This window comes from Urtica dioica, chromosome 12, assembly GCF_054948205.1.
Source record: "Urtica dioica subsp. dioica isolate 48M chromosome 12, U.dioica_male_clone48M_v1_H2, whole genome shotgun sequence".
NCBI lineage: Eukaryota > Viridiplantae > Streptophyta > Magnoliopsida > Rosales > Urticaceae > Urtica > Urtica dioica.
Window position 1 is genome coordinate 21,144,866 of NC_142767.1, and position 23,029 is coordinate 21,167,894.

General features: G+C 36.9%; 3 protein-coding genes across 7 annotated transcripts; 1 reads left to right on the top strand and 2 right to left on the bottom strand.

Moving 5' to 3' along the window:
- The first annotated feature begins 4,364 nt into the window (after positions 1-4,364).
- On the top strand, positions 4,365-8,826 carry LOC149380248 (uncharacterized). 2 transcript variants are annotated; one of them, XM_089604463.1, is made up of 16 exons: positions 4,365-4,459; positions 4,691-5,086; positions 5,183-5,304; positions 5,423-5,565; positions 5,682-5,965; positions 6,163-6,218; positions 6,338-6,432; positions 6,538-6,640; positions 6,755-6,849; positions 6,927-6,989; positions 7,279-7,354; positions 7,443-7,551; positions 7,647-7,759; positions 7,833-7,891; positions 8,275-8,383; positions 8,482-8,826. In XM_089604463.1, the coding sequence occupies exons 2-16, from the start codon at positions 4,696-4,698 to the stop codon at positions 8,614-8,616; spliced, it is 1,953 nt and encodes a 650-aa protein (XP_089460589.1). In that variant the 5' UTR covers positions 4,365-4,459; positions 4,691-4,695; the 3' UTR covers positions 8,617-8,826. The 2 variants fall into 2 exon arrangements, with proteins under 2 accessions (XP_089460589.1, XP_089460590.1); XM_089604464.1 differs by having other exon boundaries at positions 4,371-4,459; positions 4,663-5,086.
- An 805-nt stretch (positions 8,827-9,631) lies between these two features.
- Positions 9,632-12,701, bottom strand: LOC149380249 (receptor-like protein EIX2). Its single transcript, XM_089603095.1, has one exon. It carries the CDS (start codon positions 12,604-12,606, stop codon positions 9,748-9,750), a length of 2,859 nt encoding a protein of 952 aa, XP_089459221.1. The 5' UTR covers positions 12,607-12,701; the 3' UTR covers positions 9,632-9,747.
- Positions 12,702-13,396: 695 nt separating this feature from the next.
- On the bottom strand, positions 13,397-22,947 carry ATIM (timeless family protein). 4 transcript variants are annotated; one of them, XM_089602511.1, is made up of 22 exons: positions 22,696-22,947; positions 22,354-22,506; positions 22,100-22,259; positions 21,655-21,964; positions 21,143-21,280; positions 20,862-21,054; positions 20,617-20,747; positions 19,884-20,096; positions 19,250-19,416; positions 19,014-19,092; positions 18,123-18,767; positions 17,662-18,029; positions 17,389-17,466; positions 17,185-17,292; positions 16,840-17,055; positions 16,445-16,513; positions 15,608-15,847; positions 15,102-15,212; positions 14,650-14,763; positions 14,197-14,307; positions 14,018-14,116; positions 13,397-13,859 (listed from the first exon to the last, which is right to left on the bottom strand). In XM_089602511.1, exons 1-22 carry the CDS (start codon positions 22,796-22,798, stop codon positions 13,592-13,594), a joined length of 4,074 nt encoding a protein of 1,357 aa, XP_089458637.1. In that variant the 5' UTR covers positions 22,799-22,947; the 3' UTR covers positions 13,397-13,591. The 4 variants fall into 4 exon arrangements, with proteins under 4 accessions (XP_089458637.1, XP_089458636.1, XP_089458635.1 ...); XM_089602510.1 differs by having other exon boundaries at positions 14,197-14,304; positions 17,389-17,469; XM_089602509.1 differs by having other exon boundaries at positions 17,389-17,469.
- Positions 22,948-23,029: the final 82 nt, after the last annotated feature.

Sequence of the window (23,029 nt, forward strand, 5' to 3'; positions counted from 1 at the left end):
TCGGTTGAAGAGTATCTCGAACCATCACACCTAAATAGTTGTTGAAGATCTTGGCATTATTTCCGACAGCCTTCCACGTTTTCCCTTCATCAAAAACCATAGGTATCTTTTCCCCATTTGGATGTTTTGCTTTCCATTGCTCTACCGAAAAAGACTTATTCAGCCCTCTAACCCTCTTTGGAGCTCGATAACTAGGACCTTCAGAATCTGCGATTCAATTCAGTATAAAAAACTTGTAATAAGTTTTTAATTCAAATACATATTATATATGTATATATAACTTCTAACCATAAACAGGTTGTCGTTGGTCCTCTCCACCGCCATCTCCGTGGTAATAGATACGCTCAACAGTCATCAATGCTACTATAAACTCACAATGCAAATATATATTATGTATAAATGATCCAAGATTGCAGCAAAAAAAAAAAGAGAGATTATGACATACTATTTTCCAGGGATTGATCTTGTTGTTGATGGCAAGTTTGTGATCTTTGGAGATACTGATGAGAATGTTTTCTTTGTTGTGGTACTTGCTGCAATTGGATATCAGTCACAGGTTGTCATTAATAAAATTGAAGTAATTAAGAGAACCAAAAGGCAAAAGATCATTTAAACTCTTTATAATACATGGGGGCTCAAATGATTAATATTTTCAACTACAATTATCAAAATTAGGAGCGAAATCCAATTCCAATTTTAAAAACTAAAATCGGAATCCTCGTCGTCGCGGCCTACAAAATCGTCGAAGAAAGATCGAGAGTCCTCTGTGACAAAATTGAATCCCCGTATACTTGAGAAGATCCTTTATTTGCAGCAGTACAGTTCAGTTCTCATTAGCAATGTGTTATAAAATAAAGAGTCAATTTAAAAGGGCTACTTAAACAACAACTATCCAGAATATCATATGATAAAAGCACATAAGAACAACAAGCTCATATAAGAGGCTTACGATACCAATTCAGCATAAATTGACTTTTCAACTACAGCTAAGTATGTATTATTTTCAATCAGTCTCTGAAACAAACAACCCCTAAATCTGATTAAAAGAAAAAATGAATCCCTTAATCAGCAAGATATGTGGAAAAAGCTGAAAATCTCTTGACTATCGGCGAGGATCAAAGATGAAGCGAAAATCAACTATCTATAATCATGCACCAAAAAAAGAAAATAAACGTGAATTCTAATTTTGATGTTCTGTGACTCAAAATTAAAAGCAAATTCCAATTCTGATTTAAAAAACCTAACCTTGAATCCGTAAAAATAATTAGTTATCGAGACATAATCCTTTTTCCATCCTAACTGAAAAATCAAGTAAGGAAACAAAAACCTGAGAAAGGGAAGAAGGAGCGTTTGGTCGCCGGAGAAGGGACTGAAAGCTGAAATCGAAATCCTTGTCTTCGCGGTTTAGGTGATCATCGGAGAGAGATCGAAAGAGCTCTGAAAGACCACATAAATATTAAAAAATGCGGGGTTATATGTTTTTGGGCTGAAACGCGGGGAAATGAAATGTTTATGTGTTTTTGGGGCTAAAATGGGGGGGGGGGGGAATGAAATGTTTACGCGGGTGCAGTTAAAAATAAGCTATATTTGGGGTTTAGTCTGTCTAAATCCTACGGCAACTACATATGTAGTCGCTAAAACTTAAACGTAGTCGCTGATGCTTAAAAAGAACCGGCGACTACATATGTAGTTGCTGTTGGGTTTCCGCACTCCAGTTGCTAAAAGTGACATTTCTTGTAGTGCAATCTAATGAACCATTGTTCTACACAGTTGTGTTTATGTATATTGCAACTATTGTATTATTGGTTATCATTGTCTGGTGAATTTTAATAATTTTGTTGTAAATGTTTAAGGTACGTCGTGATATATATATATATATATATATAAAGTAAATGACGACAAAAATACCTAATATTTTACGATAGATACACTTTACTACCTATTATTTTGCGATGGATACACTTTAAAAATACCTAATGTTTTTGTAACATATTTACAAACTAAAATAATTGTCAGACACACAAGTTATTTTAATCAGTGGCTAGTTTTATATATTTTAAAAGTATTTAAATTTAAAACTTCTTTATTATATATTTTGTCACCTTATTAATTATTTAAAAAAATTAAGATAGTTTGAAAAGATCATCGCGCAAAGATCTGATCAGTCTGTAGAACACACCAATGATAGAGGCAATCAACCATAATATCTATTTTACAGACACATCTCTTTGTCACTTCAATTATAGCATAAAAAGGATAATCTAAAAGAAGGAATTTGAGAAGAAGTTTAATTGATGTTTAAAACATAGTGAGATACCAAAAAAAAAAAAAAAAATTAAGAATTACTATCAATAGTCTATCTCAAAAAGGTCAACAATTCACAAAGTGTTCATGAGGCTCAGTTAAACAAGCAGGACATTCAAGAGTATTTAGGGTCACTATATGTGTCTAGAAAATTCGATCAATCTAGCTTGGTCGTTTTGCACAAAATGAATGTGAGATGCTGGAAAAAAGACCTAACGATTTTGCAGAACATCCTCAAGTAATACATGGTGAGCAAAGATCATTGTAAAGTCATTATCGATTTTGTGAGACCTGCGTGAATATTAACCATAGTGCCCATAAGGCCTCCTCTTGAAGACAATCTTGTTATTAATTATATATTACAAAGTTGATAACCAATTAAAAAGATTGATAATCCTTTTTCATAAAGTTTTCTTAATACTTGATGCCTAATGGAATTCCTCCATTATGAGCTCGTATTAAGAAAGAACATTCTGATTATTTTGTTACAAAATAGTATTTATGCATAACGTTTTGTGCAATGGTACAAGATTAATTTGTTAACTATTTGACCGAAACATCATACATGTTGAAATATTTGTGGGCGAACATATGGAAAAAAAAAATGATTCTCCCAAGAATCTCATTCATTCATATAATTGGAATTTGTATTAATTAAGTAGGAGTATTGGCCTAGGGCCAATGGTGTGATATGTATGTTTAATTTTTAATGGTGATATTTTGTTTAAGCAACCCTTGTCATTTTGTGGTGAACTTCCATTCTTATTTTTCATTTTTCAATTTTAATCTAATAAAATATATTATAATGTATATATTATCATTAATATTATAATGTATATATATATATATATATATATATATATATATATATTTTAATGAGAAGGTCATGGAGAAGGAAGCGGCGCCGATCCCGATGGACGGTGGGTAGAAGGAGAACAGAGAAGCTGCCGAGATAGACGCAGACCAAGTTTAGGATGACCATACAAAAACATCGCTGAGATGAATCCTGCTAAAATCGCATCACTCTTAACCTCTCGTCAAACCCTAAAATCTGATCTCTTTTATCGTCAAACTCAAACCCTAAAATCCAATCTCCTTCTCTCTATCGATGGCGAATATCCCGATTCCTGTCATCGATGTCCCGACGGTAGAAGATATGGCAACCGTGGTTGAGTTTCTGCTTCTAACAAGAGGGCTGCAAAACCAGATCAGTCAAGAATTGCGGGACCGTTTCTAACGGAACTTGGTGCGATGCATATGTTTTCTTTTAATAGTGGTTTCATCTTATTATCTAACACTCTAGACAACCCTCGTCATTTAATGGTCAACTTTCATTTTTATTTCATTTATCAAATATCTTTTAATGTATACGTTATCACATCACATTATTTATAATCATTATTTTATTATGTATTATTTAGTAGTATACTATCATATATCATATTACATATTATTATGAATTGTTTAGAGTAAGATTATTAAATTTATTAGATGATAAATTTTAGATTTTTCTAGTAAGATTTTGATGATATAATTATAAATTATAAAAAAATTATTTAAATTTATAATATGTTTTAAGTTGCGTGGCGTTGAGTTTGAACGAATTTATTATTTATTTTTAAAATGACTATGATACTTCAAAATAACTATAATAGTTCGATAATCACTTTACTAAAATAAAATTAATTTAGGAGCTAAAATACCATTCAAATAACAATTAGAAGCTATTTGTGAAAAGCTAGCCTAGGTGCAATACTAGTTTGCTCATATTGCGAGGGTAATGTAAAAATGAATTATGTCAAGAACTGATATTAAAATAAATTATGCAAAATCTTAATTATTTAAATTTGAGATTTGTTTATCATTCAATTGATGTATTCAATATATCAATAGTACAAAATACAAGTACTAGAACGTTAAATTGAGTTGGTTTGAAATATCATATTGAATTGAAATGTGCAATAAGTATAAGAGTAAAATAAAACCAAATCTCATAAATAATAAATAAATAAAGTGTAATCACACTACTTTATATGCTATTAATTACCCTTTTTGGTAATTTAGAGTCTTATTTCTTCTTCACGCTTCTGCTGAAGTGAAGCCTAACTTCATTTGCAATCACAGACCAGTCCTCTCGTTTCTCCGATTCCACAAGGTACGATTCTCAGTCTCATCACTCCTGTATAATATCTCACACATAGCCATGAATTGCATTGAATTAAGCTCTAGGTCCCTCTCAACTCTCCCCGAGCTGATCGGAACTTAGCTTATAGATCGAACTGATTTTTTGTTTGTTCGTTTGTTTATTTAAATATTCAGTAATAATCTTATGTTCGTGTTCGAAATGGAATTTTACAGGAGTCAATTTTTTTTTTTGTTCTTCTAGAAATAATGGAGAATATGCAATACGCCGAGGAGTTGGTGCGGGAATTTCTTGTGTTCAGGGGATTTACCGACACATTGCAAGCTTTCGATTCCGAACTATCCACTGATATCGGTAAAGGATTTCAAGTGGATAAGATCATCGATTTGATATTCTCAGTCTATATCCCTAGATATCAAGCGGACAAATTGGTCGGTCTGTTTGACTTTTTCAAGCAATGTCTCGCTCCGTCGATGGACCGCGTATATATCGAGGCTCTTGGAAAGTTGGAGGGTTCGGTTCTGCGATACTACATTGTCAATGCGGTCCAATCGGGAGCGAAAAACAAGGCTGTGGAGTTCTTCGGGATGTATGGGAATGATTTGTTTCAGAAGGATCAGGATTGGACTCATTGGTTTGGTAAGATTTTTACTTTGACTTTTTTTATTTGTTTTGAAAATAAAGTAAAATTGGTTTCTTGTTAAGTTTATAAAGTTTTGTAATGTTATATTGCAGCGATTCCGTATGTGAAGAATCCAAGCTCGGCACCTGAGTTTCGAGTGTATTTCTCTAGGGAATGGTTCGAGTCGTTGCACCTTTCCGTGAGAAATTTCTTTGGCGCGATCTTCAACGGCACTCATATCCTTTTTCAGAATCGGGCTTTTGATGGTTGCGATGTTTGATTGAAAACCTGGTGACACGTGATTATTAAAAAAAAAATTGTTTAAAAAAAAAAACTATTCCTTGACTAAACAACGCATCCCTGCCCTATTGAAAATCAGTTCAGAGAAGAATATGGTCAACCGTATGAAGAGAGACATTAAGCAACTCAATATTAAGTTATCGGAACTTCAGGCTCTGTTGGAGGAGAAGGAAGGTCAGCTTTGCCAGCTAAGGAGGTCTACTACGATTCTTTTTTTATTTATTGTTTTCTCTATAAAGACTCGGCTTTTTGATATACAAACTAGAGTGACACGATTAAATTTTATTTTTATTTTTTGGGGGGGATGCTCAGTGATGTTTCGTCATTCACTGATGCGGGCACTGAGAATAACAAGGGCTTGGCAAGCTTTATGAACGAGGGAAGTGTACTTAAAGAAACTCCAGAAAGTTCTCTTCCTGGAACGCCACTGTTGGATGAAGCAGAGCTAAATCGAGAGTGGTTTGCTGCGGAGCCGGGGGGAAATCGGCCAGAGGTTTCCACGTCCAAGTCTGGCTATGATATAACTTCTGCTTCAAGTCGTCATGGAAATGATGGTGGAAGCGATACCAGTTTCCTTCTAGACACCTCTAATGTTGGTATACACTGTTCTTTGCAAGTTTATTTTCATTTCTGTGCTAGGATGGTAATTTAGCTAGAGGTTGGCTTAATAAGCTCTTGTTGTTACAAGTTTCTCTCCATGTGCTTTGTATTGATTGACTGTTGTAAGAGTACATCATATTGTTAGGTTTTGAACCTTTTTGTCATTGAGTTAATGTTTAGTCTTTTGTGGCAGAAAATGGGAGGGAAAGCCATGTAGAAGAATTACCCGAAGTTAAAGTTGACTTTCAGGTAGACTGGGTTTACGTTTTCAGCTTTGCTGCTTCTCTTTGGCATTTTTCAACCTAATATATGTAGGTTTTCTTTGTTTGGTTTATAATGTTTTTTTTGGGGGATCATGATCTTTATAGGAAACATTTCTAGGCCACACTAGTCCAATCAGTCGCTGCCGCTTTTCTGCCTCCGGTAACAACATTGCTAGTGCCTCTAAAGATGGGACAGTCAGGTATTTTCATCCGATAGAACAAAGTCAACGAGCTCATATCTTCCCTCCCTTCAACTATACGATGTTTTCAGATCTATGTTAATGGATTCTCTGTGTTTATCATAGGATATGGACGTATGACTCGTCGACCCCGGCGTCTAGAAACGCAACCATTTACTGCGGAGCGGAGATTTTGTCGCTAGACTGGGAATGTAAATCTGACAGATTGGTACGTAAACTTGAATGTAATGCTCAAGTTTAACTAATGGGGTTGATGATTGTTGAGTATTTGTGATTTAAAAAACACCCGATTTTCATTTCATGTGGCTCTTTATCCCAAAAGCTTCTCATAGGCACCGCTGATGGAGGCATTAAAGCGTGGAATGTAGATGCGAAAAGAGTAGTTTGTGATCTTAGCACAACTGAAGCATTTCCGAGGTTTGTCCCAAGAGCACCTTTAATCTTCTTATATGTTTGGCTCTGCTAATCCCCAGTTTTTTTTTCTTTCGCTGCAGTGTGTTGGATATTAAATGCAGTCCCGTAGAACCAATCTTTGTTTCAGCAGCTGCTTCCAAGGGGTATATCTTTTATCTTAATATATTTATATCTGAATGCACAGACCAAAGCTATTGTTAGGAACTAGATATTAAGGGGTTAAATATATAATACTTAGAAGTTATGATCAAGAGGGGTGAGCATAGAAATGTGGATGAAAATTGTAGTGAGGAGGAATTAGAATGTGGAAGAAATTGGAGAGCATGGACCTCTCGGAAGTTCGATATCTCTATTGTATTTCCTATCTATTATACTGCAATTAATCAAAAATACCAGTTCGTATAAGCTGTAACGAACTTTGTTTTCATGTAGGCACAGGTCAGGTTATGTAGATAATTTGGGATATGCTTCATTGACCGTGTGGAACATGAAAACATGGAAACCTATGGTACGCAATTGAGAGATGCTCACAGATTAATGCAAATATGAGTTGTTTTTTGTCCTGTGTCCCTTATTATAATTTGGCTTTATTGAAGACAGTTCTTCCTCTTGGTAAAGACCCACCAGCTATTACATCCTTAAGTTTCAATCACAACGGAAAAATATTGGCCGCCGCTGCAACGGACGGAATGATTCACATGTTTGGTATCCTTATAATATTTGTTATGGTTTCTGCATTATGAGATTTTATTGCTCGAGTCTAATTAACAAACCTTAACCAAATATATTTTTAATAAAAGATATGTCTGCGGGTCTTCAAATTACTGGCTGGCCCGCGCATGACTCTGCCATAAGCTCTATTCTTTTCGGGCCTGATGAGACGAGCATTTTTAGTCTGGGATCTGATGGAAAGGCAAGTTTCTGTAGCTATTTTTTAGTTTATATTTTCAAAGTCAATGCTTATGTTAGGTTCTGTTTGGAACCAGATTCTTGAATGGAGCTTGCAAAATCCAGGACGAGTCCTTTGGTCGAGAAATTGTAGCAGGTACTTGTAATTGGTTTGAGAATTTATTTTATTTTAATTTACCTTGTCACGGTGATAGACCCGCGATATTAACGTATGGGAGGTGCAGGGGAAAAAAATAATAGATTATTAACTGGTCTTCAGATAGTTTGTAGTATCTTAATTGATAAGGGTGATTTAAGGAATTCTGTTTAGTAGGATTATGGTTTCTAAGCCTGATAATAGCCACCCACCTAGGCTGGTTTCTTTTTTTTTTCTTTTTTATTTTAATGTTTTGCATTTAGTCTTTGTCGAACATTACACCGAGGTTACTTTATTTTGTGTGCATTCGGTTTCTATTAATAAAATCTACGGAATTTCATTTGGTTCTATCACACGCATAACAAGTCTGCTCTTAACTGTAGGTTCTGCGACTCGGAAAGCTCAAAGCATTGCAGGCATGAAATGGCATTAGATGCCAATGGAAGGAATCTGTTAGTGACGTCCGGTTCAGTAAGAGCGCCCATTTACCAGGTTCATCATCCTCTCTTCATTCTCTCAGATACCCTGGAACTCCGATTTTGTTCCATCGAGACTCTATTTCTGTTTTGTGATTGATTTTTGGATATCAGGTTCGAAGCCACACAAACGGGTTGAGAACTCTTGCTCACACTGCTGCTGTAACTACCGTGGATTGGCACCCGACTTTGCCCATTTTCTTGACGGGATCGGCTGATAACTCCGTACGGGTGACTTCTATTTTATGAAGCCTTCTTGTTGAACATGTTTTGCTTAGATTTCACTATGAATGTGTGATGGGTTTTGTTTGTAGTATCTGTTTATTTATTTATTGATTACTTTTTTTTTTATTTTTTTATAGAGCATGAGCTGTAAATGTAATAAACTGTTCTTTGAGATTTACATTATGGGTTTCTAATTTTCCGGCATGAAATGAGGTGGACATTAACTTTCAAAGAGAGCATGACTAATATTTAAACACAAATAGTTTCTCCTTTTTTATATTTTTATTTTTATTATCTTTAATGTTTCTTAAAATAGAGCAGCTTTGTTTACGGTACGAACAAAGATATCAAGTTTTTTATGGTATGAACAAAGATCTATTCATTTGATGGTTTTTAACGGAATAAACAAAAATATCAAATTTTGATTGATATATAGTTTGTCACCTACAATATTTTTTTTATTAAATGGTATATTTTTGTATAAAATACAAACAAACTTGATACCTGAATAGTGTGATCGTTGTCAAGCAAAATTAAAAAAAAAAAGAATAAATATACAAAATAAATGCGGCATAATAAAAGCGACAGTAATTCAAAACGAAATGGGACATTCTTCCATAATAAAAACGACATGATAATAAAAGCGACAGTAATTCACTTCGAAAACGACACGATGATAAAAACGACATTATAATAAAAATGACATTAATTCACTTCGGAAACGACATGATAATAAAAACGACGGTACTTCTTCAGAAAACGACATGATAACAAAACGACAGTAATTCACTTCGAAAACGACACGATGATAAAAACGACTTGATAATAAAAATGACAGTAATTCACTTCGGAAACGACATGATAATAAAAACGACGGTACTTCTCTTCAGAAAACGACATGATAACAAAACGACAGTAATTCACTTCGAAAACGACACGATGATAAAAACGACTTGATAATAAAATGACAGTAATTCACTTCGGAAACGACATGATAATAGAAACGACGGTACTTCTCTTCAGAAAACGACATGATAACAAAACGACAGTAATTCACTTCGGCAAACGACATGATAACAAAAACGACAGTAACTTATTTTCGAAAACGACATGATAAAAAACGACAGCAATTTACTTGGAAAGTTCAAGCCTGGCCTATTTCAGAAGAGCGGAAGATTTCTTGAGCAAGAAACTTCCACAAATTCCCCAAAACCCCACAAAAAATCCAATCCCAATGCTGACATAAAAACCAGACGTAACAATCTCATCTTCATCTCCGTCTTCATTCATTTCACTAGCATTAGGGTTTCGATCGGTTTCACTTTCATCTCCGGGGCAGCGTTTCGTGATCGGAGGTCCACAGAGGTCGATATTCCCGGCGTATGACGAAGCGCCAAAGCTCTGAAGCTGAGTGCTCATCGGAATCCTTCCCCGAAGCTCGTTGTACGACAAGTCCAAGAAGCTCAAGAAATGCAGACCGGCGAATCCCGTCGGAATCCCGCCGGAAATTCGATTTCTCGACAGATCCAGAGACTCCAGCGATCCCAACCTCTCAAACCCCCGAGGAATCATTCCCTCCAGGTGATTCCTCGACAGATTGAGCGAAACGAGCTTCGAGAGACGAGTTATACTCTGTGGAATATCTCCGGTGAGAGAGTTGCTTGACACGTCGATGCTTCGGAGGTGTCTGAGATTTTCTCCGAACTCTCTCTCGATCCCTTTCCACATCACTTGCACGAGCCCTAGGATTCTGTTGTCGTTCACGTCCCGAGAAAAGGACGTCATGTTGTCAAGACACTCTGGCAATCGGCCGGAAATTCTGTTGTCCGAGAAGTCCAAGACGCGAAGGTACGGGAATCCGCAGAGGCTCGAGGGGAATTCCCCGGCGAGCTCGTTGTGTCTCAGGCGAAGGACGAGCAGTTTCGGGAGGTTTTGACCTAGTAACGCGGATATGCCGCCTGAGAACTTGTTCCTCCCGAGGTCCACGACTCTCAGCTCTGTGCAATTCTCCAGAGAAGGAATTTCTCCGGAAAAGCTGTTCTCGTGGAGGCCTAGGAGGATTAGGCTCTGCAACGAGCTCAGCGAGTTCGGGATTTTTCCGGTGAAGTTGTTTCTTGCGAGGTTAAGGAGGAAGAGGCTAGGGAATCGGGACCAACAGTCTGGGAGTTCGCCGGAGAGTTGGTTCTCAGAGAGGTCTAGGCGAGACAATGACAAAGATTGTGAATCGCAAAAGGATGTCAGGGACCCCGAAAGCTTGTTTCTTGAGAGAAAAAAGTCACTCGAACTCGGCAATGGCGGGATCGGACCATTGAGATCGTTGGAACTCAAGTCGATGGAGTAGAAGGAGTATTTTTTTGAAGACAGATCAGGCAAGTTTCCATGAATTCGATTGGAAGAAAGATTAAAAGTGCTTAAGCTCGTTAGACCCCAAAACCATTCGGGTATCGAATCTGATATTCCTGAATCAGAAGCGTAAAGTGAGCTTAGATTACTCTGCGTCTGAAGCCATGTCGGAAAACCAGGGCCAACTCTGCAAGAGCTCATATCGAGTGACCTTAGTTGAAAAGGTGGAACATAATCGGAACTAAAGTTCAGAGATAAGTGATTTTCAGAAATACCCAAGTTACGAAGACGAGAGAGCTTCGAAAAGTGGGATTCGGTTAGAACTCCTTCGAGGGAATTCGAAGAGAACTCAATGGCCTCTAGGCTCGAAAGCTGCCCTAAACTCTCGGGCACCGACCCCTTTAGCTGATTTCCCATGAAGAACAACTGTCTTAGAGACGATAGTCCTTTGAAGTCCGGTAACGGACCTGTTAGCTTGTTGAACGCCAAGCTCAATGTTTCAAGATCAGAGAATTGGGCGAAGCTTCTCGGAAGAGGACCGGTTATATTGGTCTCGTCTAATATCAGCTCTATCAACGATGAGAAGTTTGACAGATCGGGGAACGGACCTAAAAACGGATTCCCGCTCAAAGATAAGTGCTTCATGGTTCCCTCGGAACACGACAAGTTCTTCATCGAGTCGAAGAGTCTGTCAGAGAGTCTGTTTTCAAGTACATTTAGTGATTCTAAGCTACACAGGTTTTGAAAAGATCTTGGGAAACCGCCTTCGAGACGGTTATAGGAGAGATCGAGAGACACGAGAGACTTCATGTTTACGAAAACATCTGGGATTTGACCTTTTATTTGACATCCGCTTAGCCCGATTTGAACGAGCTTTGTGCTGATTTTGGAAACCCAAACGAGAACCGATGGACTACTAAGGAGATTATCAGAGAGCTCGAGGATTTGCAGCGAATCGTGGTTGTTAGGGGGAGGAAGAGAACTTTGGTTGATATCGGGAAGATTACATGAAGATAATCGAAGTTCGACGAGAGAAGAAAGTGTGTTAATTGATTCTTGCCAAGTGAAAACCTCGGAGAGATTGAGTTGCGACAAGTTAAGGGACTTCAGAGAAGAAGAAAGACCTGGCAACCAATCGAGAGTGTTTACGATCAGATCAGAGTTTCTTGAGAGGTCGAGAGTTTGGAGGTCTGAGAGGTTTCCGAGCCGGTTTGGAATTTCTCCGGCAAAACCGGCACCGGATAGTTTGAGATGTTTTAGTTTAGCGAAAGAACCAAAAAAACTTGGAATCTCGAGGCTATCAAAGGCATTGAAACTGAGGTCTAGGTAATTTAGGTCTCGGAGTTCGAGCAGCGAAGGACCGATCTCACCTGACAGAGGTTGCTTAAAGGGGAAGGTATCAGAGATATTGTGACTGAGGTCGAGCTCGATGACGTGGCCGGTTTGGCTGTGACACGTTATTCCTCTCCAACTGCAACAATCTTTTTGGGTCTCCCAAGAGGACAAAAACCCGGACTCGTCGACGAGGCCTTGTTTGAACTCGAGAAGAGCTTTGTTTTCCTTCTCGCTGCACATCGGCTTATTATGAGTCTCCGCGCTTGAACACGGATAAGAAATCATGACCATGATCATGATCACAAACTGGGATGAGTGAAGAGACCCTCGAGTCATGATTATGGTGAGCTAAAGTGATCTCTGTTGACTTAACTTGGGAATGTGAAAGCAATGAATATCTCATTCCAAGGATATTCGTAGAAAGGAAAATTTGGTTAAAGAGCTTTGGAGTAGCAACATATAAGTTTTATAATCCTTGCACTGCGGCTTTGTTGTCACTAGCTCTAAGCAAAGTGGAATATATTAGTTTAGTGATTAAGTGTATTTAATAGATAAGTCCACGTTATTGTTATTTTTTTTATTTATATCTCGATCATGATTCATGCATAGCTTTGTTTTCTATACAATATCGTCATGTTCTCATTACCACGTGGACCACAGTTGTGCATGTTGAAATAGTATATCATGTCTTATTTTTGTTTCTTTCTTTGGTCAAATAGTTGACTTAACTTCCTTCATCGCCAAGCACGAAGAAACATATCTTCTTGATTTTTTTTTTCATTGTCATATGCTTTGGATATATCGCCTTGTAATATAGTCAACTGGAGCGGATTTAAATATATAAACAGGTGAGACAACTCATCAACTTCTTCAAACCAGAGTTCTACTTAAAAAAACAAAAATATTAATATCTTAATATCAACATCTAATAATTACAATTTATCTGAGAAGAAAACATTGAACTATAATGTAAGCCAATATTTTGAAGGATAACTTGCAGATAGCAAATGCTGACCCGTAAGTGGAAAGGTAACTTAATTGTGTAAGTTAGAGCAAGGGGTTAATTTTCTCCACAATTAAAGTATATATAATTTAATATGATAACACTGTATTAAAGTGAATCCAAATTAAATGAGAAGTTTAGCTTGAGGCTGTGTTGTATGTATAGAGACAAGTTTCACTATCTTTTTTTTTTTTGGCCAAAAAGCATTCACTGTCAACTGTATCATATATCAAGCTTGAGCATGAGGATAATCACAATGGGTTTAGAAATTACAATGAAGTTGAACTCAACGACAATGCAATGAAAAAATAAGATAGCTTAGTCCTCATCGTCCTCAAAGTCGAGCACCATTCTCCTCCGATTTACAACACTCGCTGTAGAAGGCTCGCTATGGCCCGCTTCTTCATCTTCCGAGTCTTCCAAATCGTCAGTGTCCACATCACGAGGAGGTGAAATGTATGGACTCTTTGGAGGCGTACTTTTGAATGGCTTTTTAGCGATAACGAGGTCTTCTTCGGCTTCTGTGGATTCCTTCACATTGGCGATTTCCAGAGGCTCCGAGATGGAGGATTGTCCACCGACGTCCCTGAGAAACGGACCATGGAAGAAGATGTATAACAATGATATGAGACATTACTAATCCATTTTTTTAATCCGTAGCGTCATTCTTTTTTGCTATCGCTACTTTTTTTGGCTACTGAAGGAAAAGGTAATCCAGTGGAGTGAAAAACAAGCAATGCATACCCATCTCGAATGCCTTCCTCGGCTGGATTTTCGAAGCTGTCGTTTGAGATCTTGGTGACCTTCGGATCCTTTGACTTGGAAAGAGATCTCTTTCTTTTCCTATATACAGAAGGCCCAATTAAATTATACGAGGGAAACAACAAAGTTGGGCAGTGAAAAGAGAAGAGGGAAATACTTACTTTGCAACAGAAAACAGGGTCTCATTGTCGGAATCATCTTCTGAAAGGTTTTTCGCGAAACTCTTTTGTCGAATATCCTCACTAAATAGTAGTCCATCATTCTCCCAGCTTCTACCCCAGAAAGTTAAAAACTATTATATTCGGTACCATTTCATTTGTATGCACTGATGAAGCCAGGCATAAACTTATTCAACTCAGGTTAGCTCTGAAACTACATTACAAATATTATTGATAAACTCAGTGCATACAAACTCAGTTCACAATTCGAGACGTGATTGTTCTATGATTACACCATTCTGCTACCAAAAAAAAATTCTTGACAATCTTCTCATAATCCTAATGAGCCACCATAGTGACTTATTTATACTAAAACTAACTAAATTAAAAAAAAAAAAAAAAAAAAAACTAAATAAATTGCTTATTTACCCTTCCGGATCTAAAATACTTCCTTACTTGGCAACAGAAGCTAGGGTCTCATTGTCAGAATCATCTTCGGACATATTTTTCGTGGAACTCTTCCGTCGAATATCCTCACTGAATAATTCATCATGCTCTCTCTTTCTGCCCCTGAAAGTTTTAAGAATCTAATATGCTGAGTGACATTTAATTTGTATGCACTGATGAGTGATGACACAGATGTAAAACTGATACGACTCTCGGTAGCTTCAAATCCAAATTACTTGTATTATAAATAAACTCGGTTCACAACTCGATTCGTGAACCAATCTCTATGATTACACTATTCTACTACCAAGAAAAATAAAAAAATAAAAAATTAACTTGACAAATCTTCTCATAACCCTAATGAGCCACCATAATGACATATCCATACTGGTATATAATATATTCAAACGAAAATAATTAAATTAATAACTAATTTACGCTTCCGGGTCTAAAATACTTACTTTGCAACAGAAGCTAGCGTCTCATTGTCAGAATCATTTTCGGAAATATTTTTTGCAGAATTCTTCTGTCGAATATCCTCAGTGTATAGTCCATTCTCCCTCTTTCTGCCCCTGAAAGTTTAAAACTACTATGTTACAATTTGTATGCACTAATGAATTGTGCATAAAACTCGTATAGTGAAGGAGGAGCCTTCTAAATATGTTACAATTTGTATCCACTGATTAAGTATCGAGCAAAAACTTGTATAAGCAACTATGTAAAACATAAAAACAGAAGTGAAGCAAACATGTTGTTGTGTTAAACCAAATAGCAATTAAGTAATAATTTTCTTTTAAAAAAGGACTAATAAATATATAAAGGATAAGGTAATGCATTATTTGTGATAATGAGAAAAAAAATCCTGGTAAAAACAAATTAATGGATGAAAGTTGAACTGATCAAGTATAGACCAAAAGAAAAGGAAAACGATTCAATCATTGAAGACTAAATACAAAAATATTTGTACCGGTGCACCAAAGATGATAATGGCTCATCGTCAGAGTCAGAGTCAGACTCGTTCTCTTTATCAGTAGAATTGTCCTTTAGGTCCTCATCCATGAGATGCCTGCTTGTTTTGGGTCTTTTCTGCCGTGGAATGTAAAGCCCGAGCTGCTTCAGCTTACGAGAAACTTGTGCAGAACTGAATTTAGTATCTCCTTCCATTGCATTTGCAATCATGAAGCTGCACCTTTTATGGTCTTTGAATCTAGGTGAACCAAAAGAAGCCAACAAATTACTCAATCAGAATATCCTATATATGAGTAATGAATCTTGTTAATTAGGTTTATCTATCTACCCGAGAGATACCGAACAACTTCTCTGATTATATATATATATATATATATATATATATATATATATATATATATATATATATATGTGTGTGTGTGTGTGTGTGTGTGTGTGCGTGCGCGCGTGTGCGCACATGAGTGTGTATACCGGGTGTATTAAAGAGGGCCACTGAGACCGATTTATAGCCTGTGAATGTGATGAAAATGTATGTGTATCAAGGATTGAAGAGTATACCAGAGTTGGTGTGTGTGTGCGCATGTGCGTGTGTGTGTGTGTGTGAGAGAGAGAGAGAGAGAGAGAGAGATAGAGAGAGAGAGTGATCTTTTGAGGTTGACTTAGGAAAAGGCAAAGCCTCTTGAAAGCTCTTTCTCATGTGGAGCCGGTGTTCCCTAATTCCATCAATGGAACTCGACTCTCAAGATCTCTTCCTAATAGATTTCCAAAGCTACCAAGTACCTATATGCTTCAGAATGTATATTGGAAAAAAATAATTAACAAAATCATAACTCACTGCTCATGTAAGACTCTGATGGTTGCTTCCTGATCGTCACTAAAGGCAGGCACTCTTTTTCTTGCTTTTCTGTTAAGCAATGTAACAAAGAATGAACAACGATAACCAAATAATAAAACAGAAATCTAAAAAGAAAACACAAGAAACAAATGAATTCACCAGCCTCTGGCATGAATTACTGCATTACAACTTTTTTTTCTTTTTCTTTTTTCTTTTTTTTTTCTTTTCCATCCATACTATTTTAGTTAGAAGGGAAGGGGATATCATGTATTTCTATATTATCAAAAGTTATAAAATAAACTCATACATATGGTTAATTTCTATGTGAAGTATCAATAAAATGAAAATGATAGAAAAAATGAATTATCATCTTATATACTCTTAGAAGAACTTACTTAGACCGACTCAAAGAACCTTTCTCTGGATCATTTCCGTCTTCAAGTTTATCAGGATTAAACGCACTAGTGTCACCAACATGACGTATCCTTTTTCTCGGTGCAGATATGAGGCCAAGCTGTTTAAGCTTGTTGGAAACTTGTAACGATGACACTCTACCGTCAGGATCTAGATCTTCAGCTATAAGACGACTGCAATCTTCGCTATCCTTGAGCCTGAATTGTTTTCCAGTAAGTAAAAAAAATTGCTTAAGCGTTTGTTGTAATTCGAAAAGGAAAACAAAATGAGCCAATCATGTTATAAAGGGTGTAAATCAATTAGTTTGAGTCACAAAGCGCACACACTTCTCATAAAGATCCCTAATTTTTTCATCCATGTCAGGACCGAGAGGAATTTTTTTCATCTTTGCAGGCTTTCCTGGTTCACGTGGCACGCGCTTGGGCTTATGTCCACTGCATGAGAAAAAAAAATTCATTCGGGGTAGACAGAGAGAGCATTGTTATTAAAAATTTATCAATGAAAAAGAGCAGCTTTTCGAGAGGGGTTACTTGAGAGTATTTTCTTCTCCATCCTCCCCATCTGAAATAAATGAAGTGCTTCCCTTGGCTTCACGTGCGTTTACGTCACTGCTGAAAAGACAGAGGCGAATATGTGACTCAGTCTTGAAGTATCACCAACTAATGAAGGACAAGCGTTATTCCACAGAGGCTATATTTATGCAGTAACTGGTTCTGGTTCCCACAGAAAGAAAAAAAAATGAAGGGGAAAAAAAAGTAATGAAGGTAAGGTGTAAATCTTGTACGGTTAAGAAAATGTCTTACTCATCTCCTTGATCATGAGTGATCTCGACATCAGCTTCGTCATCGCCAAGTGCATCCGCGATGCTTACTCGTCTCCATTCCTTGGCCGGGGATGAACCAACACCTTGATTTTCTGAATCTTTCCCTCGATTCTTGAGATCTTTTTTATAATGGCCGAGCTCATGCACTAAATATTCAGCATTGATGTAGTGGCATTCTTTGCGAGTCTTCCAAAAGAGAGCTTCCACGAAAAGAAGGGGCTGGCTTTTCATTTTCTTAAACATTTTTCTCACCAACCTCTTTAGGAAATCAACAATGTTTGCGTATTCTTTACATGGGCTCGACTTTTGCTGAGCCAGGATATCATAGAACGATGTGAGAAGCGATAGCTGCATTGAAAATACATTAAAAAAAATCAGCACATGAGTATTGTGTACCAAAGATGTTATCGAAAGCTAATAACTATGTTTGAGAAGTTTGACCTGATATAGCATTGGTGAGAGCTCCAAGTCATCACAGACTCTTTGCAGTATTCCAATTATGTAGTCATTTGTATTGGTTGTATTACTCTTATAAAACTTTAGCAACCAACACGTATTGTGAATAATACTGTTATTTGCTAAAGAAGAAACGAGAGTAGTTACATTGAAATCAACTTCACTAGTCTCAGGCACTTGCTCATCGTCCGAAGATTCCCCAGCACCATCGAGATCATCCTTGGTATTCGCATCGCCAGAACTCTTGTGGTCCTTCTCTAGCAGAGGATCCGTATCCATCTCCAAGACAGGTTCTTCTGGATTATCAGCAGGAGCGACGGTTGCGGCTTCTTGTGTCTCATCAGAACTTGTATTTTCGGTTTCCTTTGGTGCACTATCTACTTCAACTGGCTTATCAGTATTAGAAGAGTCAATCTCATTTCGGACAGAAGGTTGTTCTCCTGAGTGATCCGAGTTTGCTTCCTTCTCTACCGGTGCTTCCTCTGGTGCTGTGTCCACTTCAGCTGGCTTATCATTATTCAAAGAGTCAATCTCATTTTGGACGGAAGATTGTTCTCCTACGAGATTAGATTTAGCTTCTTTCTCTACCGGTGTTTTCTTCTTTTTTCCTCGCCTGGTTTTTTTAGCAACCTTCACATCGAAGAAAATGCTCTTAATGCACATTATGTAAGACAGAAATGTCATCACTTGTACTAATGAAAAGAGGGAAGTCAAATCTCGAAAATATTTTAGTTTACAATTAGATTACTGCTTTTATTTACATGCATTTCAAATCACACAAACAATATCCTTATAAGCTGTCTTAAGTATTAGACGTAACACAACTTAAAATCAAAGCTGAACTTCAGGATAGCAAAAGAAGGGAAAAAGTCATACTCTTAAAGTTCCACGTGATTGAAGATTCTCCATGAGATGCAGAATTTTACAAATCATCTCTACCAAATCTTCCATATCACTGGAAACAAATTTCACACATTTAGTAATCATACCAAGACTTCTACACGAAAGATTATGGACATATAATAAAAGGTTATCGTTCTTCAAGTTCTAAATTACTTTAGGAAGTATTTAAAATCGCTGCATTGTCTTAGGTAAAAGATTCAGCTGGATACCTTTTAGTTTGCTTATGAGTGTCAAACGATTTGATCATATTTAGTAGGAACTGAGTGAGCCCTTGATCTGTCTGATCATAAAATAACTTGTAAAGAAGGATCCGGGCTGTTTGAGACTCTTTGGAATCTTCTGGGAATTCACTGAGCACCAAATCCAGCATGCGAATCTGCAAGAAGACGTGACATCAGGGTGTTAAAAAGCTGCAAGAGTTGATTTTGTAATCCTGCGTTGATGGAAGCTTTCAACTTATGAAATTTCAACAATTTTAAAATTCAAATGATACTAATTATCTAAACATTTATTTTCTTCCATATTATATTCCGCACTACAAGCAAAGCAAGTGATGACAGTCAAATCCTAAATATTTGGACTTTTATTATCAAATTGTAATGTTCAAAATCAAGACAATGGCCAAAGTTTTTTAGCTGGAATTTTCATGCCTTGCGATCTTCCAAGATAAAAGAACTGGAATCCTGGTTAAATTGCGAGTCAAAACCTGATAAACCAAGAAATCTAAGGTTCGATGCACATAGCCAAGAAAGAAAACCAGTTAGGACCAATGCTTTGCTAAATGCCATAAAAGCAGGAAATCAGTATTTACTTAAAGAAAGAAACTAGAAATGAGTTGATCACCATATTTTTCATAAGAGAACCAGCAACAGATATGAACTTGAAGTTCTGTGTCTCCTTCAAGCCTTCAAATTTTTCACGCCAATTTGAAAAGACTAATTGAAACATTGAGTCTTTCATCGTCGCTGCAATAGGTGCACAAACATCCCCTTTAAAAGGTGTGTTTTCAGATTGCATATCATCAAGAGGCTCTGATACATCTGCTTCTCTCTTAAGCTGTCGAAACACATACACCCAAAAAGATAATATTATACTCGAATTTTTTTAAGTGAAGAAACACAATCTTAGAATTCTGGAAGCCAGTTGCAACAGAACCAACACAACACAAAAGATGTAAAAGTGATAAATAAAATTCATAATAATCAACAGTTGGAATTATTTTTCTCAAACATTAGGATTTCCAATAAAACATAGCAAAGGCTCCGAACATCTTGTTATCCTTTTCGTAATATGAGAAACCAGTAAGAGTACCCAAGATATTACAGCCATAAAGTAAAGCTGAACTGAATTGTTATAAAAGGCGTTTTTTTCTATCTTTCTTCATTTTTTTCGTTCAATATTTATATATCTTTAATTTCTACCACCATCATGAAACTCAAGTATTTCAGATATTTCTTCTGATAAACGATTTTAAACCCGTATATGATAAAATAGTGGTAAAAAGTTTACATTTTGAAACTCTACTACTTGCAATATGTGTCAACTAAAAATTCAAGGTACATGTTGTGTCTCTCACCTTTGAAGTAAAAAACTTGTGATATTGGAAAGAAGTAACAAACTGAGCAACCTGAAAGAAGACAATGACATCACTCTCCTGTATTGAGGAATGTTCCTTTTCAATATCTTCACGCAATGACTGCATTAGACCTGATGCGAGTGTTAATGACATTGAGACTATATAAACAGGATGATGGTAGAACCAACGAGATATATTTTACTGGGACTCAACCAATCACTTTCGGTCAATATGAAGCAGCTTACCATTGTATCCCCCTGATAAAAACTGGTTTACAAAGTCATGAAGTAGCTCCAAAATATTATCCTTTGAAGGAGGTAATCCCCCATGATCCCATGCAATTGTTTTGGCGGGACCTCGGGAAACTTTATGTTGTTTAATCGGAGCATTACGAGATATAGAAGATGGTTTTCCATTGATAAGTTCCTTGGAACCATCCTGCCAATGAATGAACAAGTCTTGTCTCGAAATCACAACATTACAGAATCCAAATAGCATCATCTAGTCAAGAACATGGAGTTCATACCATGGTAAGTCGAGTAAATGTTCCGACGAAGTGTGAATGACGGACCACATTGCGAGTCCTAAATAGTCTTCTTTTTGCGTCTTCCTCTTCCATCAAAGACTTGAGGCTGTTAATAGAAGCTTTGGAGCCTTCATCGGCCTATGTCAACAAAGCTTGTGGTCTTCAAATTTCCAAGTAAATAGCATCATCAAACTAATAGCTACTTCTAACGTATGTAAGCACCAAAAAAAGAAATAAAAAGAAACTACATAGACTATATCATAAGTAATAATATTCTGAAAGCTAAATGCCGAAAACTTCTCTAAGAAAAACTTGACCCCTTTTTTATTTTATTTCCATAGGCTGCCTTCACTGTATCTAGTGGCTCTCTCTAATTGGTTTCAGTGGCTAACAAAGAATTCATTTTAAAAAAAATCTATTTTCCAACACGATTTAAGCTTCTCTACTTACATCATTATTATATTGGCAGCAACACGAAAAAAAAAAACACAACCTTCAAAAGGCCAACTAACCTTTTTACCCTTGAGATGTGCTTTTGCAACCAACTCTGGCTCTTGGCCCAAAAAAATGTAATGGAAAATATCCAACAAAAGCAAGTTGTCTTGACGAAGAAAGCCGCCAAAATGCTGGCTTATGACTGTGATCAATTCCATGACATTCTCCTGAAATAAAAGCTCCAAAAATCGGTCTCTTAGTGACAGAAAGTGACTGGCGGTTCCCCCAGCCTTTTGCTGCAGCGAGATTTCTTGAATGGCCAAAAGATTTTTGAATAAAGTAAGAATCAGCTGCACCAATTTCCAGTCATCCTCAGTCATAGCATCACTGTTTCGACATAATAAATCACGAAACAAGTTATATTGTGACTAATCCAAAGCCACTAAAAGTATAATCCTGAACTCTTAGAGCACCCAGGAAAGCAAATTGTGAAGAATAAAAAGTTCTAACTTTTTCACTTACCCTTCCAGATTTTCCAACGGGTTTTCCAGAAGTGAGACTGTAATTGCAACAATGCCACTGCACGTAATTGACGACTTCAAAGCCCACAGAAACTCTATCTGCTGCGAAATGTCACTTGAAGATGGCTCAATCGGCATAGTTAGAAAGACCAAAACTTTCACTGAAACAATATAAAAGGGGCTCAGAACCAGTACTTGGTCTTCCATTTGTAAACAGACGAATAAGCTACAATCTTTACTCTTAATTAAATTTACCTGCGTTCAGAACCAAATTTCGATCGTCTTCGCAGTGTTCAATAATGGGTATTAAATCTTTTGAAACTGTATTCCATCTGCAGACTTGCTTAAACACGTCTCGATTCTGCGGGTCATCGCGTCTTAAAAACCTTAATAAATCCTTCAAGTTATCTGCTTGCAAAAGATTATAAGTGAATTACTCGAACTTGTTAATGCATCAAAGTAGAAGAGCAAATCTTAACGTATAATAATACCGATTGATATCAAAATTTACTGACAATTGGAACTCTACGATGATCCATACCCATAGGAATCCAATAAATTGAAGGAAAACAATCAAGAGAATGTGAACGATCGTACCTAAGCAATACTCCGCCTTCGAATATCCAATTCGATTGCCGTCCTCGTCTTCTTCGACGATGCCGAGGCCGGCGCAGATCGCTGATAAGCCTTCCATATCCATTTCTCCGTCAAATTAGGGTTTTTGAAGTGAGACAACAGGTAGTCGGAAAGAACTTGGGGATTGATTCAGATCCGATACCTACAACTGAATCAGCAGAGAGAAAAGCTGCGCTAGGGTTTTGGCGCGCTCGAATTTAGAACATGATTTTCCCGCGCGTTTTAGAGTGGTGAAGATCTGGAGAGAGAATATTTCTGTTTTAATTGACGTGGCAAATACTGATTGGTTTCTTTA